At 43.6% G+C, this 26,269-nt stretch overlaps 3 protein-coding genes across 5 annotated transcripts; 2 read left to right on the plus strand and 1 right to left on the minus strand.

The window, feature by feature from the left end:
- Positions 1–1,682: 1,682 nt before the first annotated feature.
- On the minus strand, positions 1,683–7,102 carry LOC149343743 (uncharacterized). Its single transcript, XM_089546043.1, has 3 exons — positions 7,078–7,102; positions 5,540–5,619; positions 1,683–2,031 (listed from the first exon to the last, which is right to left on the minus strand). The coding sequence occupies exons 2-3, from the start codon at positions 5,607–5,609 to the stop codon at positions 1,766–1,768; spliced, it is 336 nt and encodes a 111-aa protein (XP_089402169.1). The 5' UTR covers positions 5,610–5,619; positions 7,078–7,102; the 3' UTR covers positions 1,683–1,765.
- Positions 7,103–10,148: 3,046 nt separating this feature from the next.
- LOC149343744 (uncharacterized) lies at positions 10,149–12,352 on the plus strand. The gene is made up of 5 exons (XM_089542452.1): positions 10,149–10,171; positions 10,600–10,665; positions 11,054–11,066; positions 11,221–11,264; positions 12,035–12,352. The coding sequence occupies exons 2-5, from the start codon at positions 10,617–10,619 to the stop codon at positions 12,295–12,297; spliced, it is 369 nt and encodes a 122-aa protein (XP_089398578.1). The 5' UTR covers positions 10,149–10,171; positions 10,600–10,616; the 3' UTR covers positions 12,298–12,352.
- An 11,227-nt stretch (positions 12,353–23,579) lies between these two features.
- LOC149343745 (uncharacterized) lies at positions 23,580–25,890 on the plus strand. 3 transcript variants are annotated; one of them, XM_089542456.1, is made up of 5 exons: positions 23,580–23,961; positions 24,378–24,447; positions 24,793–24,805; positions 24,963–25,006; positions 25,532–25,890. In XM_089542456.1, exons 2-5 carry the CDS (start codon positions 24,399–24,401, stop codon positions 25,774–25,776), a joined length of 351 nt encoding a protein of 116 aa, XP_089398582.1. In that variant the 5' UTR covers positions 23,580–23,961; positions 24,378–24,398; the 3' UTR covers positions 25,777–25,890. The 3 variants fall into 3 exon arrangements, with proteins under 3 accessions (XP_089398582.1, XP_089398581.1, XP_089398579.1); XM_089542455.1 differs by having other exon boundaries at positions 23,834–23,961; positions 24,382–24,447; positions 25,529–25,888; XM_089542453.1 differs by having other exon boundaries at positions 23,838–23,961; positions 25,529–25,887.
- Positions 25,891–26,269: the final 379 nt, after the last annotated feature.

A 26,269-nucleotide genomic window follows, 5' to 3' on the forward strand; every position in this document is an offset into this window, starting at 1 on the left:
ACTCCATCTACCCATGGCGACACAAAGCTCAAGAGTACATCTCTACACTATTTCGGCGGTGCCATTCCCTACATTTTTTAAAGCACTAAAAACTGCTTTAAATGTACTTAAGGTGCTATAAGATATCTGGGATCCGGAAGTTTTGTACTGGAAATAATTGTCCAATCTTCTTAAGCACCTCGTCGTCACTTTTTTCGCTCCTTTCTGGCTGATATCTATCACGGTTTTTATAGGAGCTTGTCAGCTTTGTATGGCATCACTCGCTCTTGTGGTACGCCTTCTGTATTGCATGAGAAACAGTTTTATTCAGTAGAATATTGACTCCCTAGTAGAAATGCCTACAGTCGATAACGACGCGGGCGCAGTACGAAGGCGTATCAGAAATTTCCTGCAATCCTAAATAAACGAAAACTCTGATGCGGTTTGTGCGGTCGCTATAACAGTTTTGCCGTGACTACAGGCCATTATATCATTCTACAGAGGCCGCTGTTGCCAATAGAATTTCTGTGGTGAGAAGTGGAAGCTCGTGAATATTACAAGAGTAGCTGCTGTGAAGATCAAATTTTCTCGCACGTTCTTCGATTTTGACCAAATGTTTAGGGGAATCCCCCAAGGTGGAGTAGATTTGTAATAAGGGAGTAATTGCTCATTGACGTCCACCCGAGCGCAGCCATAGGGCTACAGCTTTACTTTGTAGCCGTATGGCTACGCTCGGGTAGACGTCAATGAGCAATTACTCCCTTATTCTTCGATTTCCTAATACATTTGCAAACCTGTGACAAATTTATTTATTTGGCGTGACAAATCAGGCTTCAACTATCGTTGAACAGGGGCGCGAAGATGTCCTTCCCCAATGACGGCGCAAGCGTCTCCCCCTCTCATTATTACTGAAAAAACTGCGGTTTTCAATCCGCCAATACCACGACTGCTGTTATCCGGATTACAGAAGTCAGCGGTGCTCCTTCCTTGTTGAGCTCCGAAGATTCACGACTGTATTCCGCTCTGATTTGCGCGATATTTCTGGTGAACTGCAGCTTTACACGTAATCTGAGAAATGGAAGCCTACGTGACAGACGCTTGTAAAAAACAAAAATACTTCACGACAACGTACAAGCGAATCACTACTTCTGTTGGGCGCAATTAAAGTATCTTGGATGATGATAGCCGTAATCAATATTTTGATTTATGGTGAGGATATTCTGAAACAAAAAGTATTAGATCACTTGTGTAATTATTGACCATCAAGGACCATGCATTTTTTTATCAGTGTTTTCGAGTAAACCTTTTGTTCCCAGATCTAAAAAAAACAAAAATCTCCAGCGACACTCCATCGAGCTTGGCCAGAGAAGGTTTATGGTTAATGGGGATTTTAACGACCGGAGCGACTCAGGCTTGAGAGGCGCCGTAGTGAAGAGCTCCGGAAGTTTCGACCACCTGGCGTTCTTTAGCGTCCACTGACATCGCACAGTACACGGGCCTCTAGAATTCCACCTCCATCGAAATTCGAGTGGAGCAGCCGGTATTGAACCCAAGTCTGTACTCAAATTGTATGCGCAACTTTTCCTGCGCTTGAAGAATGCCACACATTCACCACAAGCATATGGCTAGTCTGGGTGGAATGTCACCAGCTGCTGAGGCATGCGCCTATCTAGCCAAGCACAGGAAAATAATATGGCACCATATTTGAGATCAAGCTTTATTTCAGCTTAGAAAATACATTAGCGTACTCCCAGCCAAAACAGTGAGCTATTTTTTTATTTCAGATCTAACCGATCGTACCAGCAACGGCGCCTACAGCTTTGTTGACCACGACCGCCTTAGCAACATTTTCTACTACCCTCCTGATCTTCTTAATGAAGTACTCGGACGTGTCTTTCTCAAGCAGTTTCTCCGAGCCGCGCAACAGTTCGAGAGCGCTGATGACGTCCCCCAGTTGGTCAGGAGTGTCGAGTGTGATATCCTTTCCTTGCAGAAGTCCTCCAAGAGTCTCTAAAGCTCTACCCGTCTTCTTCAGTGATTGATCTTCTGTGTCTGCAAAAAGAAAAAAAAAAAGCGAAACAGGCTGTTTTATAACATATTCAGCTCTTGTAATTAGAGCTTTTGTAATGATAACGTCTGCATAAGAAGCCATACTCAGGTGAAAGCATTTCACTGCAGGTTTTTACTTTCTCATCTCGCATATCAAGCAATGAAAAATATTTCACGAATTACTGCCAGCAATAGGGGCTGTAACCACCTAAATATCAGTTCACTGGTACTCTTCCACTTCGCCTCTGTAGGATATGCCCGCCGTAGCCTAGCAGCAAATGCATAAACTTCAGGTGAGCAGCATTTGATCCCTGTCATTGGTCAAACGGAGCGGGCATAAAAATAAAGAAGGAAGGCCAGAGCTGCGTTTCCGAGGTTATCTCTATGAAGATTGGGCTTATGACCGCGAGCACTCCTATAATCATTTTGGTGACATGACGATTGTGTTTTAGCTTAGTTTTGTGAGACGCAGCAAACTGTTAGCGTGCTAAGTCACGAATTTATTCATTGACGTGAAGAGCGAGATTACTTCGGAACCGTAGAAGGCGACACAGGAGAAAGCAGCGAGCTGTGGAACGAAAAATGATAGGTGTAACGTTAAGAGATCCAAGCGGGCGGAGTGGGTGAGGAAACAAACGCGAGTTAATGTCACCCTAGTTGTAATCAAGAGGAAGAAGTGGGCTTGGGCAGGGCATGTAATGCGAAAGCAAGATAACCGCTGGTCATTAAGGGTGACGGAGTGGATTCCAAGAGAAGGCAAGTGTAGCAGGGGGCGGCAGAAAGCTAGGTGGGCGGATGAGATTATGAAATTTGCGGGAATACGGTGGCCGCAACTGGCGAAGGACAGGGTTATTTAGAGAGACATGGGAGAGGCCTTTGCCCTGCAGTGGGTGTAGTCAGGCTGATGGTGATGATGATCGTGATGGTTAATTGAAAAGGTTGTTACACGAAGTCAGCTGTGTAGACGACGCCCTGGTTCAAGAAACGGGATAAAATGAAAAAATCGCACGTGCGTGTAGAAAATATTCTATCAAACGTTAAAAATTGAAATTATCCACCTGCAAGCAGACCTCTGTTACATTATATTGCTCTCGGCAGTACTTCACACAGACGGGTTGATGTAAAACGCATTTGAAGAAACATGAATAGCCACTAGGAAGCGAGTAAAGCTCACTTTCCCCTGTTCATTAATCGAGCACTCAAGATCACTGAGGTCGATGCTACTCTATAATCAGGAGCCAAGTGTGTATTCAGGATTCGATCCCGCTTTCTGGGAGAGAAAATTGGTTCCTAAAAGAATTTTGGTAATTTCAAAAAGTACTAAAAGATTCACCGCCCTTTTTGTAGTGCCCTGTTGTTCTTAAAGGAAGAAATGTATGCAAGCTACAGCTGTCAAAAAAATACCCTCGCTGGTAGCGCTCAAACAGCATAGCCTTCTTTACCTCTCGTTCCTTTGCATTGCGTTTCCATGGTGAACACATACAAACACGCCTAACTACCAATGCTCTGGCACACAATTCATTTCTAGTCGATGAAAGCAAGAATGAAAGTATGAACAAAAGCAAAGACCCCAAGTTCAAAGTTTTGCGATGCCGTTCAGTTTTGTTCTCTCAATGCTTTTGGAGCAATTCGGTTCTCCCTATTGAAAACGTAATTAAACACGTTACCCGAGTTCAAGCAGGCATCATCATCGGGAAACCAAGCTTGTTTCAATTCGGGACAAACATCTCTCATATTAGACTGCAATTTACGCTATTCTACTTAGGATGTGACTACGCTGTTCGCGAAAGCAATTGCTCACCTGACTCTGTTGCCCCCTGTGCTTTCATTAACATCACCGTGGAATTTGCACTGTTACACTAGCGACGACGCCAGCACAGATTTTCCGATCACCGCTTGACATGTTCTGTATACGTGCATTTCTTCTTGCTTTCAGCTTGACGATAAATAACTGCCGTCTATTTACTTATCAACTAAGGTGCCTGTCTGCTAACAGTACTTGTACTCTTTCTTTCCATTCCTTGAGTTTCCTTAGCCCCCACGGTTGAGCCCTATATGTGGGTGCTGGCTTGGCACAGCTGTTGATGTGAACATCTATTGCTCATCACCTAACAGGGACAAATGAGCCGAACGGCTGCATTCTTCCTTTATTTGCATCAAGAGCGTTTCAAGCTGAAGAATCTTTTGCTAACGCTGCTTTCTGAAGTTTGTTGCTGATGTACATTGTAGGCAAGGCATATGCCAATATGTTCAAGAGAGCTGATAATTTCAGTAAATGCGACAGTGTACAGACGAGGCAGCTGCACTTAGAAGAAACAAAGTGAGGCTAACAACGAAGTTCCTGCATGCTGCAAACATCGCCATAAATGCGATTCGTGCTATAAGAGATGCGCATCGATCCGATCACTTAGTATTAATGCTGACTACCTTATAGGCTGCAAAGTTTTCACATCTAGCGGTAACATTAGTGCAGCGCTGCTCGGAAACAGAAGCCAACGTATGATAGCTTGTCAGCAATTTCCGAACATGAATGTGTAGGATATATATTTTTTTTGATGTCAGGAGACTCTCCGCCTTGAGTCTAGTTGCTCGCTGCTTCGGAAAAAGGGAGCGGTATCACACGCACTTCAGCGCTTGTTTCCATATTAAACTAATTTCTGCACATCGAAAATTGGCAGTTTTCATCAGAGTGGGTGCACGGCCTGTTTTAACCCTTTACTGCTGTGTGTCGCGAATTCGCGACGTACCGATTTCATGCTGCGTACACGTGGAGCTTGCGCCAAAAGCCTATTGTCAACATATTTTGTGTAGCCAGCACATTCCGGTTAAAAAGTTTGGCGTTGTTATGAGGGTGCTGTATGAAAGAAACAGGGAGCATGAATGTGCAACTCCAAGATAGCGTCGAGAAATTCGTCGTCCTATTTTCTGACCCCTGCTGCGACAAAATTAACTAGGCGTGAATTGAACAAATAATTTCTTGATGCCTCAGGGCCCTCGAGTTGGCTCGGGCCCTTTGATTTCGCGTTAGAAAGAAATAGAACAATATACATAAAATGGACGAAATCCTAATTATTGCTAATGTGCAAGACACCGATTAGTCGAATATTAGTGGAGCGAAGCAGTGATTTATTTAGCACATTACTGTGGGTTGTATAGCCTACATTTTTTCTTTGACGCCTTTGCTTTTGGCGCAATAAAGGGTTAAGCTTGACAGGGTGTTCCACCTTTACATTCAACCATGCATGTGCGGTCGGCCGGCATCGGTAGGCACTTAGGTGTTCAGTTTCAGATTGCTTGTGTGCATGCCAAGCGCACATCGTTTAAAACGTTGGCTGGCATTTCATGTAAAGATGGAAGGGCAAATGAACCCGCTATAAAATCGTGGCCCGAGGGTGCGTAACACCAACTTGTGGCATTTATGAGTGTATGTAACCGCCGTCAGAGCTGTGCCCTGTCCGGACTAAGGAAAATTTTAGGCTGTGCAGTGAACCAAGTGTTCAGCGCTTCTCACCTGAAACGGCAGCCGAACTACAAGCCGTGATTGTAAGCGCCAGGAGAAAGAGTGCCGCTGTGGTCTTCATTGTGCTGTCTCTGCGAATTGAAAAAGCACTTATCTAGTTACTACTTTAAGCAAGAAAATCCTACTGAGCGAAGCGTTTTCTGTGAACGCTTGTGATATGAGGATGGGTACTGTCAAGAATGTTGCATTATAACTGTAACATGGTTTGAGCTCAAACGATGTACTCGACGCAATTCGAATGCTGTAAATGTGTAAAAACAAACTTCGCCAATTAGCCTGAGGTGAAGCGGTCTCCACATCGTCTCTCAGTGCTTGGGGGACTCGAATGGATTTTCAGCTTTCAAAGGATCATATAGCTAAAACAAGAAGGGAGATTATGAGCGAGAAGTTGAAGAATGTTTTTCTGCCATTGTCGACCACGAACACAGGAGGTATGTCAAGGATTTTGCCAGTTGAGAAGTATGCTTGGCGGTCTTTACCGCGCTTTCCGAAACCTGGCATACGTGGACTATTGATGATCGGGGACAAGAACACACAGCTCACGCCATAAACAGACCGGGGCAGCTTTCCCAGTTGCAGGGTGCATCCAGCATTGAAAGTGCGGCGTCTATCTGCATCCTTTTTATCAAGGCACTCTGAAGAATTCTGTACCCCTTTATCTCTTATCCTTCAATTCCAACTCCCTTTAAGCATGTGCTTTTATCCTTTTTCCGTAATTTTAGATTGTTTAATTTTATTATCTATAGCCTCGCTCAATCCTTACTCACTGCAGTTGGATATTTTAAATAGGCACTGAAGGAAAACTGAAGCTGGCTGTCAGTAAACTACTGCATTCCATTAACTGCAGACCACTCTCATCTAAAACGGAACTTTCACCATCTAGAAAAAAGCAAAACACAAAGTACAGATGTTGCCATCACGGGCTCATTTCGCAAATTAGCGGCGTGCGTCGGCAGCAATTTTTTGTTTTTGTTTTTGGTCCCAATCACCGAGGATGCACTACAGCTCCACTCGCTTGAACGCAGCGGCCACCAATCCAAAGTGTGGGCATCACGAGACTGTACCGAGCTCCGAGAACATTTTAATGTCAATTTTATCTGCCATAAATGTCTTGCTTTTTCTCGTCGTAAATAATAACATACCCTGAAAGAGCCAGATAATCATTATACAGTATATGTATAAAAAATGCACCAAGTCGTCATCAGAGGCCTTTTAATATTACTGAAGAATTTTTGCATCTTTACAGTGGGAGTTTGGTAACGTTTGCACTAAAAACACCCGCACACGCGAAAACTCTCACGAAGGACTTTCCATACACGCGCTGCGTATTTGTTTTGTTGCGAATTGTTTGTTCTGAAAGTTTACAAGTACTTTTAGAGGGACAAGAATGAAATAACGGGGCTCTAAAAAAAAAGATATAACTGCGTGCTCACGTTGCAGCTTATATGCAAGCGGCGATATTTTTCCTTTTGAATGAGAAGCATCCGAGCTATCAAACGGACATCAGGAGTGAAAACAGAGGAGCTCACCTTCTCGGAGGCCAAGAGCTGCTTTGAGGGAATGAGCGCGCGACGTTCAACTTTTATAACGATGCTTGAACCATGCGCATGGTGTACTTAGCTGGGAAAAACCCGTCACTAGCGGCGTCGATGGAAATACCGCATAGAGCAGCATGCTCGTTGTGATATCGTTCTTTATCTGGGAATCACGGCTACTGTAAGCTGTACTCCTCTGCAGCACAATAGGTTGCATGTCCCGATAAGCTTTGAGCCCTCATCAGTTAGGACAAAGCTCTTAGCTAATCGACTGTAGCATTTCAGAAAGAGTTAAACAAAATTATAGTAGAGAAATGCTAATTAAAAAGATCTGTATGGTCTAGGGCTGGTGGTGAAGAAAGAAATGAGTTAAATTGCAATTAAAGAATACAGTGCTGCTTAAGTACTTGACCACTGGGGAGCTCATATTCTGCTTTCTGTTACTGCCATGGAAAAACGAAAAGTGAAGACAATAATATGTTACCGGGCTTTCGTTTATTCAGAAGATCGAGAGCAGGCGCACAACTCTTAAACCTCCCAAAAAGATTTGCCGAATAGACAATGTAAGCTTTCAGAGAACGTCTTTTCTTATCTCTGGCATATAATTGTTACAGTGTAAAGTATAGCTCCATCTTTCATAGTGTGTTATATTTGTTGACAAAAAAATAAATTATCAAAACCTTCTAGGTTTGAAGTTTTATTTGCCGAAAACTTCTGATGAGGCTGCTCCGCAACCGAGCCTGTAAAGCAGTAAAGCTGTAAACCAGTGTCCTTATGCGAGGCTATTGGGTTGTTATCTGAACCCCTATTAGGTTTAAATTTACAGCACTACCTGAACTCCGCCATAGCGAAGGCTCTAACGCCTGGTTCTTTGTATAAAAACAATCGAGTAGTAGCACTAAGCGCAGCTTCGTATGAGATTGCTAGAATTTCAAATGGCGTCTAGTTTGCGGCTGTCTTGGCGCGCAAGCGCGCATTCATTCAGAACTCATTCATTCAGTTGATTCAGAAACTGAATGAACTAATTCAGTTTAATCACAGGTTATTCAGAAACATTCAGAACTTAAAATATTTCTCATCATTCCATCTTCTAAATTTAATGTACCCAACGCGGTAGCTGAGCTGTTAGCGTGAGTGGCTACTGAGCCGGAGTATCCGGGTTCAAACCCAACCGTGCGGCCGCGTTTCACCGGAGGTAAAACGGAAGAGGCACCCACGTGCTGTGAAGTGCCAGTGCACGTTAAATATTCCCACTTGATCGAAATTATTTTGGGGCCTTCGACTAAGGCTTTTCCTATTCCTTCGTTCAATGCTAACTTCCTTTATTCCTTCATGGCGTGATGGAGTCAGGCGGTTACTCCTCACTGCTTTTCCACAAACTCATTCATTCAAACTTTCTTGTAGCACTTATTGAAAGCACACCATAAACGCAGTTCTGGTGCGCTATGAAATTGTGCTGTGTGCATCATTTATTCGAATTCAGTCATCTCGGTTTTCGCGCATACAGCCGCTCAAGTTTGGGCCATAATCGCTAGCGGTCGATGAAAGTACACGTGAGATAAAAGTACACAAACAAGAACGTTATAGTGGCTAAAAGAGATCAGAATTTGGTTATTGAAAGAAACAAGCCGCGCAGAGACTTTGTTTGAGCCCAGAAGCGCTTTGTGCAAAGAGTACTCGCGCGACAAATTCGGACCTATGCTGTTGAGTGATGTTTAAGCCAGATTCGCCTGTATCGAAAGCCGAGCGGAAACCTTGGCACGTGGGGTGACGGCTTACGAGTGGTACGAACGGCTTGCGTTTGTCAGGCAAAAAGGGCTGCACCGCGCATAGTGATGTTTCGAGGTGGAAGTGGTTGATGCGACGTCTACGACGAAAAATGGGAAGTGTTTTGTATTGAACGGTATTGCATCATTTTTGGAAAACCCCGTAAAGTATAAACTGACTAATTCCTGTGTAATATGGTGTCTCAAGTTGTCGAGAGTATCCTGCGGCGCCAGGGATGCACCAGCTGCCTTTCATATAGGATGCACACCTATTCCTTGAGCTGCAATGGCGCGCTCATGCGGTGCATTTAAGAATGAGCACGACTTCCCGTACACACACACACACACACACACACACACACACACACACACACACACACACACACACACACACACACACACACACACACACACACACACACACACACACACACACACACACACACACACACACACACACACACACACACACACACACACACACTCACGCACACGCACAAGCACACACACACGCACACACACGCACGCACGCACATATCATTTCTCATTTTGACCGGTACTAAGGGTATCTACTAAGACAAAAAGAAATAAATGAGTGAATTACCTTACGTTGTTTAAAAGGACGCAAAGAAAGTGTGTGATTTGTTATGGAAGTATATTGTTCGAATTAACACCTGCTGACACTTCTGATTTAACTAAAACAAATAGAACTGGCAGAATAGCATCGGGTTTTATGATACGTTAGCCGATGCCTCTCTACGCACGTATACTTTTCCTCCCATTCGGCTCGCGACGGATCTTTTTTGCCAGGTTCCTTCCCTTCGACAGTTAGAAGCATCAATCTCGTTTCTCTCCTGCAGGCATGAAGTGACCTAGTAGTGCATCCCACTGCAGGCGTTGCTAAGACAGCTAAAGACAGCTGATTTCAGAAATTTTGGTCCAGAGACCTTGCACCTACTCATATACTTGTACCTACTTGTACCTACTCATATATTCCTCTAGTTTCGTTATTCCATGCTAGCGTACCATTGTCAAAAGTGGTTTTGTGCTATGTAACGTGCTTGACTCATGGAACGAATGGCGTGGTTTGCTAAGGTAAAAGAAAAAAAAACTTGCTACCTATGCTGTCCTCGCGTCATGGTACGCAAGCCTTCTTATCTGAGTACACTCGACGCAAGTCGCATTGTTCGTGGTTTTCCGGAGCTGATATAGAAGTGTTTTGCCAAACCACTGCGCGTGCAGACTCCGTCACTGATATCTAGGTATATAAGCTCGTTTTTCTGGCTCCTCAGGCAGGCTTGTATCCAACTCTGAATTTGGAGGTATGTCTTCATGGTGCTGACGGCAACGTCGACACCACGCTTCTTTTCTATCACTCTCGAATATATGGAGTTTTCTTTCGAAGTTAATTGCTAATGCATATCATATTTGATTGCATCATTGTGGTCAAATATAGAATTTAAAATTGAAAAGTGACGGAGTCGTGTAGTTATTTGCGCCGTGAGTTTTGGTAGGGAGTATAGCGGAACTTGGCCTGAGAATGCTATTACACAATACGCCTCGCATCGGAGTGCCTTTTATCGTATAAAACTAGACCTATTTTGGTTATTTCTGTTGTTTGTTAAGGCTCAGTAGGGCTTCATATTCTTAGAAATCACTTTTTTTTCTTTTTAATGAAGATGAGAATCGGTTAGTTGCTTGCTCAGGAGGTTACGGTGCAACAAATTGTTCTTTTTTTTGTTCAAGGAAGGCTCACAGTATTTCAACATGAAAGTCACCACTGTCATTTCCTTCTTGGCGCTGGCTGTCGTTTCCTGTAAGTATCATACAAATGGCTTGAAGTTTAGGGACCATACTTTTTTTCATTAAGAAATTTTAGCACGAAGCGTGCAAGGCTCGCTTTTCTACGAGTGAATGCGCTGTATTCTATACATAAAAAAAATGAGCTTGCGGAGAAAAATCCTTTGTGTGATTAAAAACAGAGAAAAACAAAAGGCTTTTGGTCTCGTATATATTCTGCCAACAACTTGCGATGCTTATTGCTGCGCGTCAAGAATGAGGAGAGTTATTATGTTCCATATGTTTTGTTGCCGTGTGTTACACGTACATTCATCTCGGGAGTGCTTCGTCTTGCGTTGAATCTAGAGAGTGCATACTGATCATTACTGCTTTTTTACATTTCATTTCCGATCACATGGATACAGTGGCTGCAAGTCTGTGAGTAACATTTTGTCTTTCAGCCTGTAAATATTTTTTTTTTCCAATTTGAATTTTTTAGTACTGAGACATTTCTCCGAAATGAAAGTATTTAAACTTTTTATTTTTCTCTGACAGAGAATATACCTGTTAACCACTGTTTTTTTTTATTCAGAAAACCAGAAGAAATTAGCAAGAAGACTTCTGTGACAGAAGACAGTAAGTAAAAACTGGTGTAATATTTAAAACTTCCAGCTTTTCCACACGAAGTCTTTTTTGAGTCTCAACATTAATACTGAGCGCTTCGCGAACTTACAGAGCAAGAAGCTTTAATGAAAATTTTTTTTCCAGAGGAAGCCTAATGTCATTTACTCTTTGTCCGAGAGATTTCCAGTGCTTCAAGATTCAAAACACACGTACGCAATACGTTCTCCCCACCGCGGTGGCTCAGTGGTTACGGCGCTTGGCTGCTGACCCGAAAGATGCGGGTTTGATCCCCGGCCGCGGCAGAGCAATTTCGATGGAGGCGAAATTCTAGCGGCCCGTGTACTGTGCGATGTCAGTGCACGTTAAAGAACCCCAGGTGGTCGAAATCTCAGGAGCCCTTCACTACGGCGTCCCTTATAGCCTGAGTTGCTTTGGGACGTTAAAACCCCAATAACCAATAACAATATGTTCTACTAATCTATTCAATTATGGTTGAATTGCAGCAGGCGGCTGCTTGCAGTTCTGTTATTTTTGAGAGCTTATTGACCGAATAGTATTCGTCCTAAGCGTTATTCTTTTTACCTTATTTTCTGCGGTGATACTTCGATTAAATAATTTTTTATTGATGACATTTTCGCCTAATAATTTAGGTCACTTGTAAACAATAATCCAAGCGCTCAGCCGTTGGAAAGAACTTCACCCAATTCGCTTAGCAGGCGCTGAGACTGTGCTTCTGTGTTCCTCTGAAACCAACAAGTAGTGACATGTAATCTTTCTCATAGCAGCAGATGAGTCCCTGCGGAAAACCGGTGCTGCTTTCGAAGTGTTGGGAAAAGTCCTGCAAGGAAAGGAGCTGTCGGCTGACACGGAAGAAACGCTAGCCAATGTCGTCGGAGCTCTTCAGCTGCTGAGCGGCTCAGCAGGCGGCCAAGACGACCCTACCTCCGAATACTTCTGGAAGAAGATCAGGAGGGCAGTTGAGAACGTAGCTAAGGTCGTCGTGGTCAACAAGGTCGTTGGTGCTGTCGCCGGTGCTATTGGTTAGGATACTAACTCAGCTTTAAAAAGTAAATAAACATCTTGTCTCATTGACTAAACAATGCTGCATCTGGTCATTTTGTCCCTGTTCCCTACAGTAGGAAGCCTGAAGAACTCTGCGCCTGACTGGTCATCCTCCCTGCGACAACAGTGTTCTTTTTCTATGTAAAGAAGAAAATCAAAATAAAATATAAAATAACCACACGGTAAATATTTCCGGGCTCTTTTCATTCGCAGGAGTGCGGAAATGAAAGCATTGCTCTTTCCTAGCATGTAGTCTGTTGCCTTTATAAAGAGAGATTGTTTTCAGTGACAGCTGGTCACTTGGTCTTGTCGCTTTTTGCGTTTTTTTTTGTTCAGGTGCTTTCAGTACGCGTAGCGCCTTTTTTAAGGCTGCGTCCATTTTTGTAATTCAAATATAAACGACGTTTCACAGCAAACGCGTATTTCTTTACTGTTTTCATCCTGTGTTTTAAAGCTGTTTGAGTGAGAAATGTTGGCCTCTAGGCCCGGCGGCGTAAGCATTAAAAGCATCACTTATGATTATTGCGTCATTGCCAAGAGGACGAACAAGCCTAATAAATAAAAACAGTAAATAGTCTGCCTATACGAACGGGAGCGTTTCTGACTTCTTGAAGCGAGTCTACACAGCAAAATCGCCCTCCGACTAGGGCCGGGTGGCCGAGGCAACTGACGGCAAACAGCGCACTGCAAAAGTTCAAGGAAAGGGGGATCAGGTGCTGGGCACTGCCAACGGCAGCACCGAGAGTGCATGCACCTCGACCTCTTCTTCGCATCCCTCACGGGCCGGGGCAGATCAGCGCAGGAGCGCAGTCTGGAACGGGTTTCATATGGTACTTTATACACCGGTAAGCGGTTATTCAGGGCGGCTTACGGCAGACGCTTCGCGCCCACTTCCGAAATGAGGTGCGAGAAAGTAGACCTGACTGCTGAAGATCTTGTGGTTTAATGCAACTTTCAAGTTCTGTATATCGGATTATTCTCGAACCAATGCCCATCTTCTGAAAAGTGCTCTAGAAATGGTTCGTAAGCAATTCAAGATATTCTTACACAAGTATAACGTAATTACGGGCTATCAATACAAATTCCGAAAAAACCGACCGACAGCAGTAGCTCTTTGAGATTAAAAGGAATAAAAAAATGAACGCTACGGAATAAAATGCAAGAGAGAACTCTTAATTAAGTCGTACCTGTCGTACAAAAAGCAGGACGTTCTAATTAGGAACCATAAGTAAGCACTATGGATCATGTCGAGTGGCGTGCCCCAAAGAGAACACCCGCAGGTCAGTGCTATTTACTTTTAAATTAGTGACATCATCAGCGTGGACAGTAATGCTCAATTTATAATTTGCGTCGTTGACACCAGTATGATTTACGTCCCAAAGTGACTCAGGCTATGAGGGAAGCCGTAGTGAAGGGCTCCGAAAATTTCGACCCCCTAGGGTTCTTTAACGCGCACTGATAAGGCACAGCACGCGGGCCTCTAGAATTTCGCCTCCATCTAAATTCGCGCGCAGCGGCCGGGACTGATCCCGCGTTTTTCGGGTCAGCAGCCGAGCGCCATGAGCACTAAAAAAATATTAAATTTCTTCGCTACTTGAACTAACGGCAGTGTCGCTACTTAACGGCTGGATGTTAAACTTTTGATGTCGCTTGTGTACTCTAACTGTGGGCGCAACTTTTCCTGCCCATGAAGAATGACGCACATTCACTACGCGCATATGGTCAGCATGGGTGGAAGGCAGCCAGCTGCTGAGGCGTGCGCCTAAATAGCCAAACACAGGAAAATAGTATGTCTCCATATAGGAGATGAAGCTTTATTTCAACTGGGACAGTATATTAGCGTACTCCCAGCAAAAACAACGAGCTTTTTTTTATCTCAGATCTATCCGATTGTTCCAGCAACTGCGCCTACAGCTTTGTTGATCACGACCGCCTTAGCAACATTTTCTACCACCCTCCTGATCTTCTTAATGAAGTACTCGGACGTGTCTTTCCCAAGCAGTTTCTCGGAGCCGCGCAACAGCTTGAGAGCGCTGATGACGTCCGCCAGTTGGTCAGGACTGTCGAGTGTGATGTCCTTTCCTCGCAGAAGTCCTCCAAGAGTTTCTAAAGCTCTGCCCGTCTTCTGGAATGATTGAACGTCTGCGTCTGCAAAATGGAAAAACATAGGTGAGACAGGTTGTTTTATAACAGACTGAGCTCTTGTGATTAGAGCTTTTGTAATGATAACGTCGGTATAAAACGCCAGACGCAGTTAGAAAGCATTTAACTGTACGTTTTCACTTTCTCACCTTTTCGCACATCAAACAAACAAAAATATTGCATGAATTACTGCCTGCGATATCTGTTGTAATTATCTAAATATCAGTTCACTAGCATTCTTTCACTCCGCCTTTGTAAGTATATGCCCGCCGTAGCCTAGCAGTAAATGCGTGAACTTCAGCTGAGCAGCATTGGATCGCTGGGTTTGGCCAAACGCAGCGGGTATATTATTACGAAAGGAAGACCACAGCTACGTCTCCGAGGTTATATCTCTATAAATATTGGGCATATGGCCGGGAGCACTCCTGTGCCCCTTAGCCTTGTTTTGCGGGAAGAAGCAAACTGTTAGAATGCTAAGCCAGGTATTTATTCTTTGAAGTGAAGTGCAAGAGTACATCGGAACCGTAGAAGGCTACATAGGAGGAGAGTTTAGTGAAAAAAAAAATGGCTCTATTAATTGTAACGGTCGCTGTACGAAATCAGCTGCGTAGATGTCCTGCTTTAAGAAACTGTGAAATCGAGAAATCGCACGCGTGTGCAGAAAATGTCCTATCAAACGCGCAAAAAAGAAATTCGCCGCCTGCAAGCTGAATTCTGTTACACGATTCCGTTATCTTGCGCTCGGCAGTACCTCACACAGACGGGCTGTTGTGGTAAAAGGCATTTAAAGAAGTATGAATAGCCACCAGGAAGCGATTCATGCTTAATCTGCCTGTTCACTAATCGAGCACTCTTGATCACTGAGGTCGACGCTACTCTAAAGTTGGGATCCAAGTATGTGTTCAGGATTCCATCCCGCTTTCTGGAGAAGAAAATGGGTTCCTGAAAAATTCTGTTATTTCCAAAAAAATTCTTAAAATTTCCCCTTTTTGTAGTGCCCTCTTGTTTTTAAAGGAATAAACGTATATAAGCCATGGGTGGCAACAAAAATACCTTTGCTGGTAGCGCTCAACCGATATCGCCTTCTTTACCCCTCTTTCCTTTGCATTGCGTTCCAGTGGCGAACACATATAAACGTGCCTAACTACCAGTTTCTAACTACAAATTTCTTGCTAGTCGATGAAAGGAAGAAGGAAAATATGAACAAAAGCAACTCAAAGGTTCAAGTTTTGGGATGCCGCTCAGTAGGAATGATGAGCGACAGAAGCACCGCTGCAGTAATTTCACGGGTCGGCATTTGGAAATGCAAAGGCGGTGGACACGTATTTTGTTCTCTCAACGCTCTTGGAGCAATTCGGTTATCCCCATTGAAAACGTAATTAAATATGTTACCTGAAACCAAGCTGGCGTCATCATCAGGAATCCAAATTTGTTTCAACGCGGGACAAACATCTCTCACATTCGACTACAAATAACACTATTCTACGGAGGCTGTGACCACCCTGTTCGCGGAAGCATTACATACTCTACTGCTCACCTGACTCTGTTACTTCCTGCTGCGTTTGCTAACATCACCGTGGAATTGACTCCATTACAAAAACGACGAAGCAGGCAGAGATTTTCCGCTCTCTGCATGACAAGTTCTATAGATATGGATTTCTTCTTGCTTTGAGCTTGGAGATAAATAATTGTCATCTATTTCTTTATCAACTGAGGTGCCTATATTTTAACAGTACCTGTACTTTTTCTGTCCATTCCTTGCGTTTCCTTAGCCCCTACGGTTTAGCCCTGTATGCGAGTATTCGCTTTGCACAACTGTTGGTGTGCACACCTAGCACTAATCAACCAAGAGGGATGAATGAGCCGAACGGCTGCATTCCTTCTTTATCTGCATGGACACCGTTTCAATCAGAAGAATCTTTTGCTAACGCTGATTTCTGAAATTTGTTTCTTCTGTATTTTGCAGGCAACACATGTCATTTTTTTTTTTCAGGAGAGCTGGTAATTTCATCAAACGGGACATTATTAAGAATGGACAGCTCTACTTGGAAGAAATACTTTGAAGCTAAAACAACGCAGTTCCTGCAAGCTGCAACCATCGCCATAAATACCGTTCGTGCTATAAGAGGTGTGCATTGATCCGATCGCTTAGTATTAATGCAGATTACCTTACCGGCTGGAAACTATTCATGTCTAGAGGTAAACTTAGTGCTGAGCTGCTCGGAAAGAGAAGCCAACGCGTTATAGCTTGTTACCACTTTGCGAACTCGCACGTGTGCCTTTTTTTTTTAATGAGTCTCTCCTCCTTACGTCTAAATGCCCGCCCCTTCGGAAAGCGGGAGGTATCACACGCATTTCCACGCTTGTAAACGTTTTAAACGGCCTGCCTTGACCCTTTACTGCTTTGTGTCGGGAAATCGCGGTGTACCTATTTCATGCTGCGTACTAGTGGAGCTTGCACCAAAAGCCTGTTGTCAACATATTTTGTGGAGCCAGCACATTCCGATTAAAAAGTTTGCCGTTATTATGAGCGGGTTGTGTGAAAAAAAAGGGAGCACGAATGTGGGACTGCAAGATAGCGTTAAACAATTCCTCGTCTCATTTTCTGATATCTACTGCGAGAAAAATAGCCGGGCGTTTATTGAATAAATAATTTCTCGCTCTCTTGGGTATTCGAGTTGGCTCGGGCTCTCTGCTTTGGTGTTCGAAAGAACTCAAACAATTTGCATAAAATGAACCAAATCCTAATTATTGTTAATCGGCAACACACCTATTAGTCAAAGATTAGTGGAGCTAACCAGTGATTTATTGAGCACATGAATGCGAGTTGAATAGCTGATATTTCTTTTCTCTGACTCCTTTGAATTTTCAACAATAAAGAGTTAAGATTGACAGCATAACGGCCGGCCTGCATCGGCAGGCACTTACGTGTTCCGTTTCATATTGCTTCTGTGCATGCTAAGCATGCATCGTTTAAAAAGTTGGCTGGCGTTTCATGTAAAGATGGAGGGGCAAATGAACACGCAATGAAATAGTGGCCCGACGGTGCGTAACACCAAATTGCAGAATTTAAGAGTGCATGCACCCGCCGTCAGAACTGTGCCCTGCCCGGACTAAGGAAAAGTGTATGCTGTGCAGGGAACCAAGCATTCAGCGCTTCTCACCTGAACCGGCAGTAGAACTACAAGCCGAAATAGCGAGCGCCAAGATAAGGAGTGCCGTTGTGGTCTTCATTGTGTTGTCTCTGCGAGTGCAAAAAACACGTATGTAGTTAACACTTTAACTAAGTACTACTGAGCGAAGCGTTTTCTTCGAACCTTTGTGATATCAGGATGGATGCGGTTAAGAATGTTGTATCATAACTGTCACAATCGTTGAGCGCACAAAATATATACTCGACGCAAGTCGAATGTTGTAAAAGTGTAAAAACAGACTTCGCCAATTTGCCCGAGGGGAAGCGATCTCCACATCATATGTCAGTGCTTGGGGGATGCGAGCAGATTTACAGCTTTCAGACGAACATAGCTGAAACAAGAAGAAAGCTCTTTGAGCGAGAATTTGAAGAATGTTTTTCCCTCATTGTCGAGCACTAACACATGAGGTATCTCGAGGGTTGTCGCAGGTGAAAAGTATACTTGGCGGTCTTTACAGCGCTTTCAGAACACACAGCTGACGCCATAAACGGACCGTAGCATCTTTCCCAGATGCGGGGTGGATCCAACATTGAATGTACTGCTTCTGTCTGCCTCTTTTTCATGAAGTCACTCTGAAGATTTCAGTACCTTTATTTCTTATCGACCTAATTAAAATCCACTTAAGCTTGTGCTGTGTCCCTTTATGTCTGCTTTTTAGATTCTTTAATTTTATTATCTTCAGCTTCGCTGGAGGGCTACTCAGTGTAGGTGGATATTTTAAATAGGCGCTGAAGGAAAACTGAACCTGGCTGTGTCGGTAAACTATGGCATTTTATTGCCTGGAGACCACGCTCTTCTAAAATGGAACTTTCATCATCTAGAAAGGAGCAAAAGACAAAGTACAAATGTTGCCATCACCTGCTGATTTCGCAAGTTAGCGGAATGCGTCGGCAGCATTCTTTTTTTTTTGGCCTAAATCACTGAGGATGTACTACAGCACCATTCCCTTCAAAGCACTGGCCATCAATCCGTGGTTTCGTCATCACGAGACTGTACCGAGTGTCGGAAACATTTTAAAAATAAATTTTTCCTGCAAATAGCCTTTTCCCTACCGCAAAATATTACCATACCGTGAAAGACGCAGGTAGTCATACAGTGTGTATAAAAAAAATTGCATTAAGTCGTCCGCAGTGGCCTCTTAAAGTTACTGAGCAATTCTTGCCTCTTTACAGCAGGAGTTTGCTAACATTTGCGCTAAAAAGAGATGGAAAATGATAAGGTTCTCACGAGGGACTTTCAATGCACGCCCTTTGTATTTGATTTGTGGTAGATTGTTTTTTCCGAAAATTTAGGAGTACTTTTCAAGAATGAGTAGATTGGGGTGTCAACAAAATCACAAATATAAGTATGTAAGTGGCAATATTATTGCTTTTGAGTGGCATGCATCCGAGCTATCAAATGGACGACAGGAGCGAAAAACACTCACATTGTGGAAAGCGAAGAGCGGCTTTGAGGGAATGAGCGGGAGATGCACCAATTTTATAACAGTGCTTGAACCATCGTCATGGTGAACTTACCTGGGAAAAACCACTCACTGGCGGCGTCGATGGAAATACCGCATAGAGCAGCATGCTCGTTGTGATATCGTTCTTTATCTGGGAATTACGGGTACTGTAAGATGAAAAATTCTGTAGCACAATAGGCTGCATGTCTCCGATAAGCTTTCAGCCCTCATCCGTTAGGACAAAGCTCTTAGCTAATCGACTGTAGCCATTTGAGAATGAGTTAAACATAATGATAGCAGAGATATTCTAATTGAAAAGACCTATGTGGTCTAGTGCCTGTAGATGAAGAAAGAAAGGAGTTAATTCACAATTAAGGAACACAGTGCTGCTTAAGTACTTGACCACTGGGGAGCTTATATTCTGTTTTCTTTTACTGTCATGGAAAAGTGAGAAATGGAGACAATAATATGTTACCGGGTTTTCGTTTACTCACGAGATTGAGAGCATGCGCACGACTCTTAAACCTTGCAAAAAAATTTTGCCAAATAGACAGTGTAAGGTTTCGCATAAGCTATTTTCTTATCTCTAGAATATGATTGTTACCTCATAAAGTATAGTCTATCTTTCAGAGTTTGTTATATTTGTTGAAAAAAAAGAAGAAATTATCAACACCTTTTATGTTTGCATTTTATTTGCAGAAAAGTTCTGATGAGACTGTTCCGCAACCGAGCCTGTAAAGCAATGTCCTTATACGAGGCTATCGGGTCGCTATCTGAACCCTGATTCAGTTTAAATTTACCGCGCTATCTGAACTCCGCCATAGCGAAGACCTGAACGCCTGGTTCTATATATACAAACAATCTAGTAGCAGCACTAAGCGCAACTTCGTTTGAGATTACTAGAATTTCGAAAGGCGGCACGTTTGCGGCTGTCTTTGAGCGCAAGAGCGAGTTCATTCAGAACTCATTCATTCAGTTGCTTCAGAAACTGAATGAACTCATTCAGTTTAATCAGAGGTTACTCAGAAACATTCAGAACTGAAAATAATTCTCATCGTTCCATCTTCTAAATTTAAGGTACCCAACGCGGTAGCTGAGCGGTTAGCGTGAGCGGCTACTGAGCCGGAGTATCCGGGTTCAAACCCAACCGCGCGGCCGCGTTTTCCCGGAGGTGAAACGGAAGAGTCACCCACGTGCTGTGAAGTGTCAATTCACCTTAAATATTCCCATTTGATCGAAATTATTTTGGAGATTTCGACTGAGGCATCCCTTTACCTCTTCATTCGTTCAATCCCAGCTTCCTCCATTCCCTTATGGCGTGATTGAGGTGTCCACCTAGAAGACAAGCAGTTACTGCGCCACTGCTTTTCCACAAATCCATTCACTCAAACCTTATTGTAGCACTTATTGAAAGCGCACCGTAAATAAAGTTCTGGTGCGTTATGAAATTGTGTTGTATGCATCTTTTATTCGAAGTCAGTCATCTCGGTTTTCGCCCGTACAGCCGCTCAAATTTGTGCCATAATCACTGGCGGTCGATGAAGGTACACTTGAGATAAAAGTACTCAGACAAGGACGTTATAGTGGGTAAATGAGCCCAGCATTTGGCTATTGAAAGAAAGAAGCCGCGTAGAGACTTTGGTTGAGCCCAGAAGCGTTTTGTGCACTGAGTATTCGTGGATAAATTAGCACCTATGCTGTTGAGTGATGTTTGAGCAAGATTCGCTTGTATCGAAAGCCGAGCGGGAACCTGAGCACGAGTGGTACGAACGGCTTGCGTTTGTTAGGCAAAAAGGACTCTACCACGCGTGGTGATGTTACGAGGCGGAAGTGGTTTGATGCGTCGACGACGAAAAATAGGAAGTATCTTGTATTGAACGGCATTGCCTCATTTTTGGAAAATCCCGTGAAGTCGAAGCAGGCGGCTTCCACTGTAATCTGTGGTCTCAAGTTGCCGAGAAAATCCGGCGGGGCCAGGAATGCAGCGGTTGATTTTTCATTCAGGATGTACACCCATTTATTCATGTGCAATGGTGCGTTCATCCCGTGCCTTTAAGAATGGGCCCGACTTAACTGCATTAACTGCATATGCAAAAGGTTCCTTTTAGCGTCGTTGTTCGTAGAACCTCCTTGAGAAAGTTCGTTCATATATATATATATATATTTTTTTTTTTGACTGGTAGTAAGGGTCTCTAAACTAAGGCACAAAGAAACAAACGAGGGAATTACCTCACATGGTTTAAAAGCACGCAAGGAAAGTATGTCATTTGTAGTGGAAGTATATTGCGTGAATTGACTCCTACTGAAACTTCTGGTATGGCTCAACCGAATAGAACTGGCCAAAAAGCATCCTTTTTTATGATACGTTAGCAGGTGCCTCTCTACGCACGTAAATGTTTCCTCACATTAGGGGTCGTATTCTGCCGTGTCGCCTTTTGCGACATGTCGCATATGGGCGGGGCCTAAAAAAGTGCTTACAGTTGCTCGAAGAAACGAAAAAAGGCGCCGGCACTTTCGTCTGCGGTGAATTCATTCACTCCGAGAGGCGACAATTTACCACTGTTGATTCACTAGCAGCAGTAGTTTCGTACTTTTGATAGCAAGAATATTTGCCATCACATGACGTCTAATGTTCAAAAAACATTTGCAAATTTAATATAAACTCGCTTTACTTCATTTAAGTCTATAAAACACCGCGAAAAAGCTCCAAATCTATTTTTGTTTCGTTCCTGATGGTTGTGCTAGGTTTCGGCTGCGTTTCGGGCAGTTGCAGACGGTAGCAGTGTAGCTGAAGGTCCCATTAGGCTTGCGCGCTCCAGAATCGAGAGCGTATCTCAAAAACCAGGCTGAATTGCAGCTTAAACTTTATCGTCGAAGCAAGGTGAGTCATAGCGAAAAACAACAACACCAGTAGTTGCCGGTAAACATGCCGACCGGAATCTCAAGGACTGCTGAATTGGCTGAAGCGGGCGGCTCTCGCTTAGAAGGACGCCGCCATGTTTTCACGCTAAGGGCGCAAAAGCCGCAACTGCCGATTGCGTTCGTACGCTAACGCTCAAGACCATAAGAGTTTCTTACTATTCTCAAGACCAACTGAACTACAGACCTGCACATATGGCATTGCTCCAGCGCGCATGTTCTAGTTCATGCCTTTTGGCGCTAGGATAGAAACATTACGGGCGGCGTGGCGCTAATATACACCTGTTGAGAAAATGGCCTCCTCTATCGTTTCACTTCAAACAAGGCAGTTTTGTCCTTTGTCCACGTAGTCCTTATCCTCCATTTATCTATGCTAGGCAAGGTGGTGCCGGCAAAAAGAAAGCGAACAAAAAGGAAAATGTTTTTTGTACTTTTCTGTTTTTTTGTACTTGTACTTTTCCAGAGCGAAATAAGTCGTTGTTATGGCTATTTTCATTGTTGATGTCAAGATAGCAGAGAAAGACAGAACAAACGTATTAAATAGCGTGCAAAAAATGGCAAACGATGATGATGATAATAGCAGACGAACAGGTCAACCGAGCGCCCTCAACGGCCAAAAAGCTAACGAAAGTTGGCGCACGCTGCTCCATAGGACCCTGCCAAGTTTGCAGGTCTGTAGTTCAGTTGGTCTTGCTAACGCTATTTCCCCATTAGCGTTCTGCGCATGCGCACTCTGGACGTGCTATTCCGCTATGCACGCAATTACGCAAAACCCGCAATACTAAAACTCTCTAATGTGCAGTTGTAGGTTTGTAAAAGTCGTCACATTGCTTTAAATCCTCTTTGGCTCGTGCAGACACTGTTTCGTTGCACTAACGTGAATTAAAACGCCTTGAAGGGTCATGTGGATGCGAGCGCAAGCGCTGCCAGGGCCATCTCGTCGCAGCGGGCAACGTCTGTTTCGTCGTCTGTTTACGACGGTGCAAAGTAAGTTCGCATGGCGAGTGGCAGTCCGGCTCAGCAGATGGTAGCCACAGTGCTGTGCTCTTAGACAGCCGGTAATGCCGCCGACAAGATTCGTCGGCCAAGGCAAACTGGTCGCGATGTGACACGCCACTCTTCTTCGCAACTCAAAAATCAGGCAAGGAGAGCGGGATCCATGGCGTCTAGTGTCAATTTCGTAGCCCGTCGCCCGCGCGAATCGCTTCAGCGCATTCCGTTGTTCGACTAAGCGTAGTAATTTGGGGCGACGTCACGATGACGTAGAAGGAAGGCGGATCCGTGTCGTCACGCCGCCGTCACCGCGGCTCGAACCAATCAGCGAAGAGCGAATGCGACATGTCGCAAAAGGCGACACCGGGAGAATACTACCCCAGGCTCGCAACGGATGTTTTTACCATTATTAGGATCCTTCCCTTGGATAATTAGAGGAACCTATCTTCTTTCTCTCCTGCACACAGGAGGCGACCTAGTAGTGCATCGCATCGCGAGCGTTCGTAAGACAGCTGAAGACAGCTGATTTAAGAATTTTGCTGAAGAGTGCCAATAAACGGCAATTTTCTATTGAGTGCACATCGTTAAGATTTTCTCCGTCACTGGTACCTACTCATTTTTTTCTCTAGTTTCTTTATTCCATGCTAGCGTACCATTGTCAAAAGTGGTTTTGTGCGATGTAACGTGCTTCACTCATAGAATGAATAGCGTGGATTGCAAGTGCAAAAGAAAAAAATACTTGCTGGCTATGCTGTCCTCCCATCATGGTACGCCAGCCTTCTTATCTGAGCACACTCGACGCAAGCGCGTCCCGCATTGTTCGTGGTTTTCCGAAGCTGATAAAAGAGTGTTTTCCTAAACCACTGCACGTGCAGACTTCGTCACGGATATTCGGGTATATAAGCTCGTTTTTCAGGCTGCTCGGGCAGGCTTGCATCCAACCCTGCATTTGGAGGTATGTCTTCATGGTGCTGTTGGCAACGTCGACACTAGGCTTCTTTTCTATCACTCTTGAATATATGGGGCTTTCTTTCGAAGTTAAATGCTAATGCATGTTTCAATGTAACATTGTGGTCAAATATAGAATTAGAAATTGAAACGTGATTGAGTCGCGTTATTTTTGCTACGTGAGTTTTTGTAGGGAGTATAGGGGAACTTGGAATGAATTTCTATTACACAATACGCACGCATCGGAGTGCCTGTTATCGTATAAAACTAGAAGTATTGTGGTTATTTCTATTGTTTGTTAAGGCTCAGTAGGGCATTATATTCTTGGAAATCACTTTTTTTTTCTTTTGAATGCAGATGAGAATCGGTTAGTTGTTAGCTCAGGAGGTTAGGGTGCAACAAATTGTTCTTTTTTTGTTCAAGGAAGGCTCACAAGATTTCAACATGAAAGTCGCCACTGTCATTTCCTTCTTGGCGCTGGCTGCCGTTTCCTGTAAGTATCATACAAATGGCGTGAAGTTTAGGGACCAGATTTTTTTCCGTCGAGAAATTTTAGCACGAAGCGTGCAAGGCTCGCTTTTCTACCAGTGAATGTGCTGTATTCTATTAATAAAAATGAGCTTGTGGAGCAGAACCGTTGCTGTGATTAAAAACACAGAAAATAAAAGGCTTTTTGTCTGCGATGCTTATTGCTGCGCGTCAAGAATGAGGTGCATTATTATGTTATTATGTATTGCACGTACATCTCGGGAGTGCGTTTTGTCTTGCATTGAATGTAAAGAGTACATACTGATCATTACTGCTTTTCTACATTCCTTTTCCGGTCACATGGATACAGTGGCTGCAAGTCTGTGAGTAACATTTTGTCTTTCTGCCTCCAAATATATATTTTTTTCCAATTTGAATATTTTGGCACTGAGACATTTCTCCGAAATGAAAGTATTTAAACTGTTTATTTTTCTCTGACAAAGAATGTAGAAGTTAAGCACTGCTTTTTTTTTTATTCAGGAAACCAGAAGAATTTAGCAAGAAGACATCTGTGACAGAAAAGAGTAAGTTGAGATTGGTGTAATGTTTCGCAGCTTTTTCGCACAAATTCCTTTGAGTCTCGCTGTTAAAGCCAATGCTGAGCGCTTCGTGAACTTACGGTGCAAAAAGTCTAAACCAAAATTTTCTTTGCGGAGGAAGCCTAAGATCATTTACACTTTGTCCCGGAAATTTCCACTGCCAGAAGACTTAAAACACACGTACACAATATATTTTACTAATGTATTCATAATGGTTGATTTAAAGTAGGTGGCTGCTTACAGTTCTGTTATCTTTGAGAGCGTATTGGCTGAATAGTATTCGTCCTAATAGCTGTGCTTTTTGTCAAATTTTCTGCGGCGATACTTAAAATAAGTAATATTTTCGGCGTGACATTTTCGCATAATAATTAGGTATGTTGTAAGCTATAATTCAAGCGCACAGCCGTTGGAAAGAACTTCGCCTTATTCGCTTAGCAGGTGCCGAGACTGTGCTTGTGATTTCCTCTGAAACCCACAACCAGTGACATGTAACCGTTCTCCTAATAGCAGATGAGTCCGTGCGGAAAACCGGTGCTGCCATTGAAGTGTTGGGAAAAGTCCTGCAAGGAAAGGAACTGTCGGCTGACAAGCAGGTGACGCTAGCCGATGTCGTCGGAGCTCTTCAGCTGCTGAGTGGCTCAGCAGATGGCCAAGACGACCACACTTCCGAATACTTCTGGAAGAAGATCAGGAGGGCGGTTGAGAATGTAGCTAAGGCCGTCGTGGTCAACAAGGTCGTTGGTGCTATTGGTTAGGATACAAACTCAGCTATGAAAAATAAATAAAAATCTTCTCTCATTGACTAAAAAGTGCTGCATCTGGTCACTTTGTCTATGCTCGCCACAGTAGGAAGCCCGAAGAACTCTGCGCCTGACTCGTCATCGTCCCTGCGACAACAGTGTTATTTTGCTATGTAAAGAAGAAAATCGAAATGCAATATAAAGAAAAAACCACACGGTAAATATTCCCGGGGTCTTTTCATTTGCAGGAGTGCGGAAGTGAAAGCATTGCCCTTTTCTAGCATGTAGTATGTTGGCTTGATAAAGAAATAATGACTTTCATTCACAGCTCGTCACTGCGCTCTTGCCGCTTTTTTGCGTTTTTTTTTTGTTCAGGTGCTTTCAGTACACGTTGCGTCTTTTCTACCTTAGCACGCTTTAAGGTTGTGACCATTTTTGTAATCGCAATATAAACGCCCGTTCACGGCATACGCGTATTTCTTTATTGTTTTCATCGTGCGTTTTAGTG

The sequence above is a fragment of the Amblyomma mixtum genome, chromosome 5 (genome assembly GCF_055824585.1).
Source record: "Amblyomma mixtum isolate Tamu chromosome 5, ASM5582458v1, whole genome shotgun sequence".
NCBI classification, from domain to species: Eukaryota; Metazoa; Arthropoda; class Arachnida; order Ixodida; family Ixodidae; genus Amblyomma; species Amblyomma mixtum.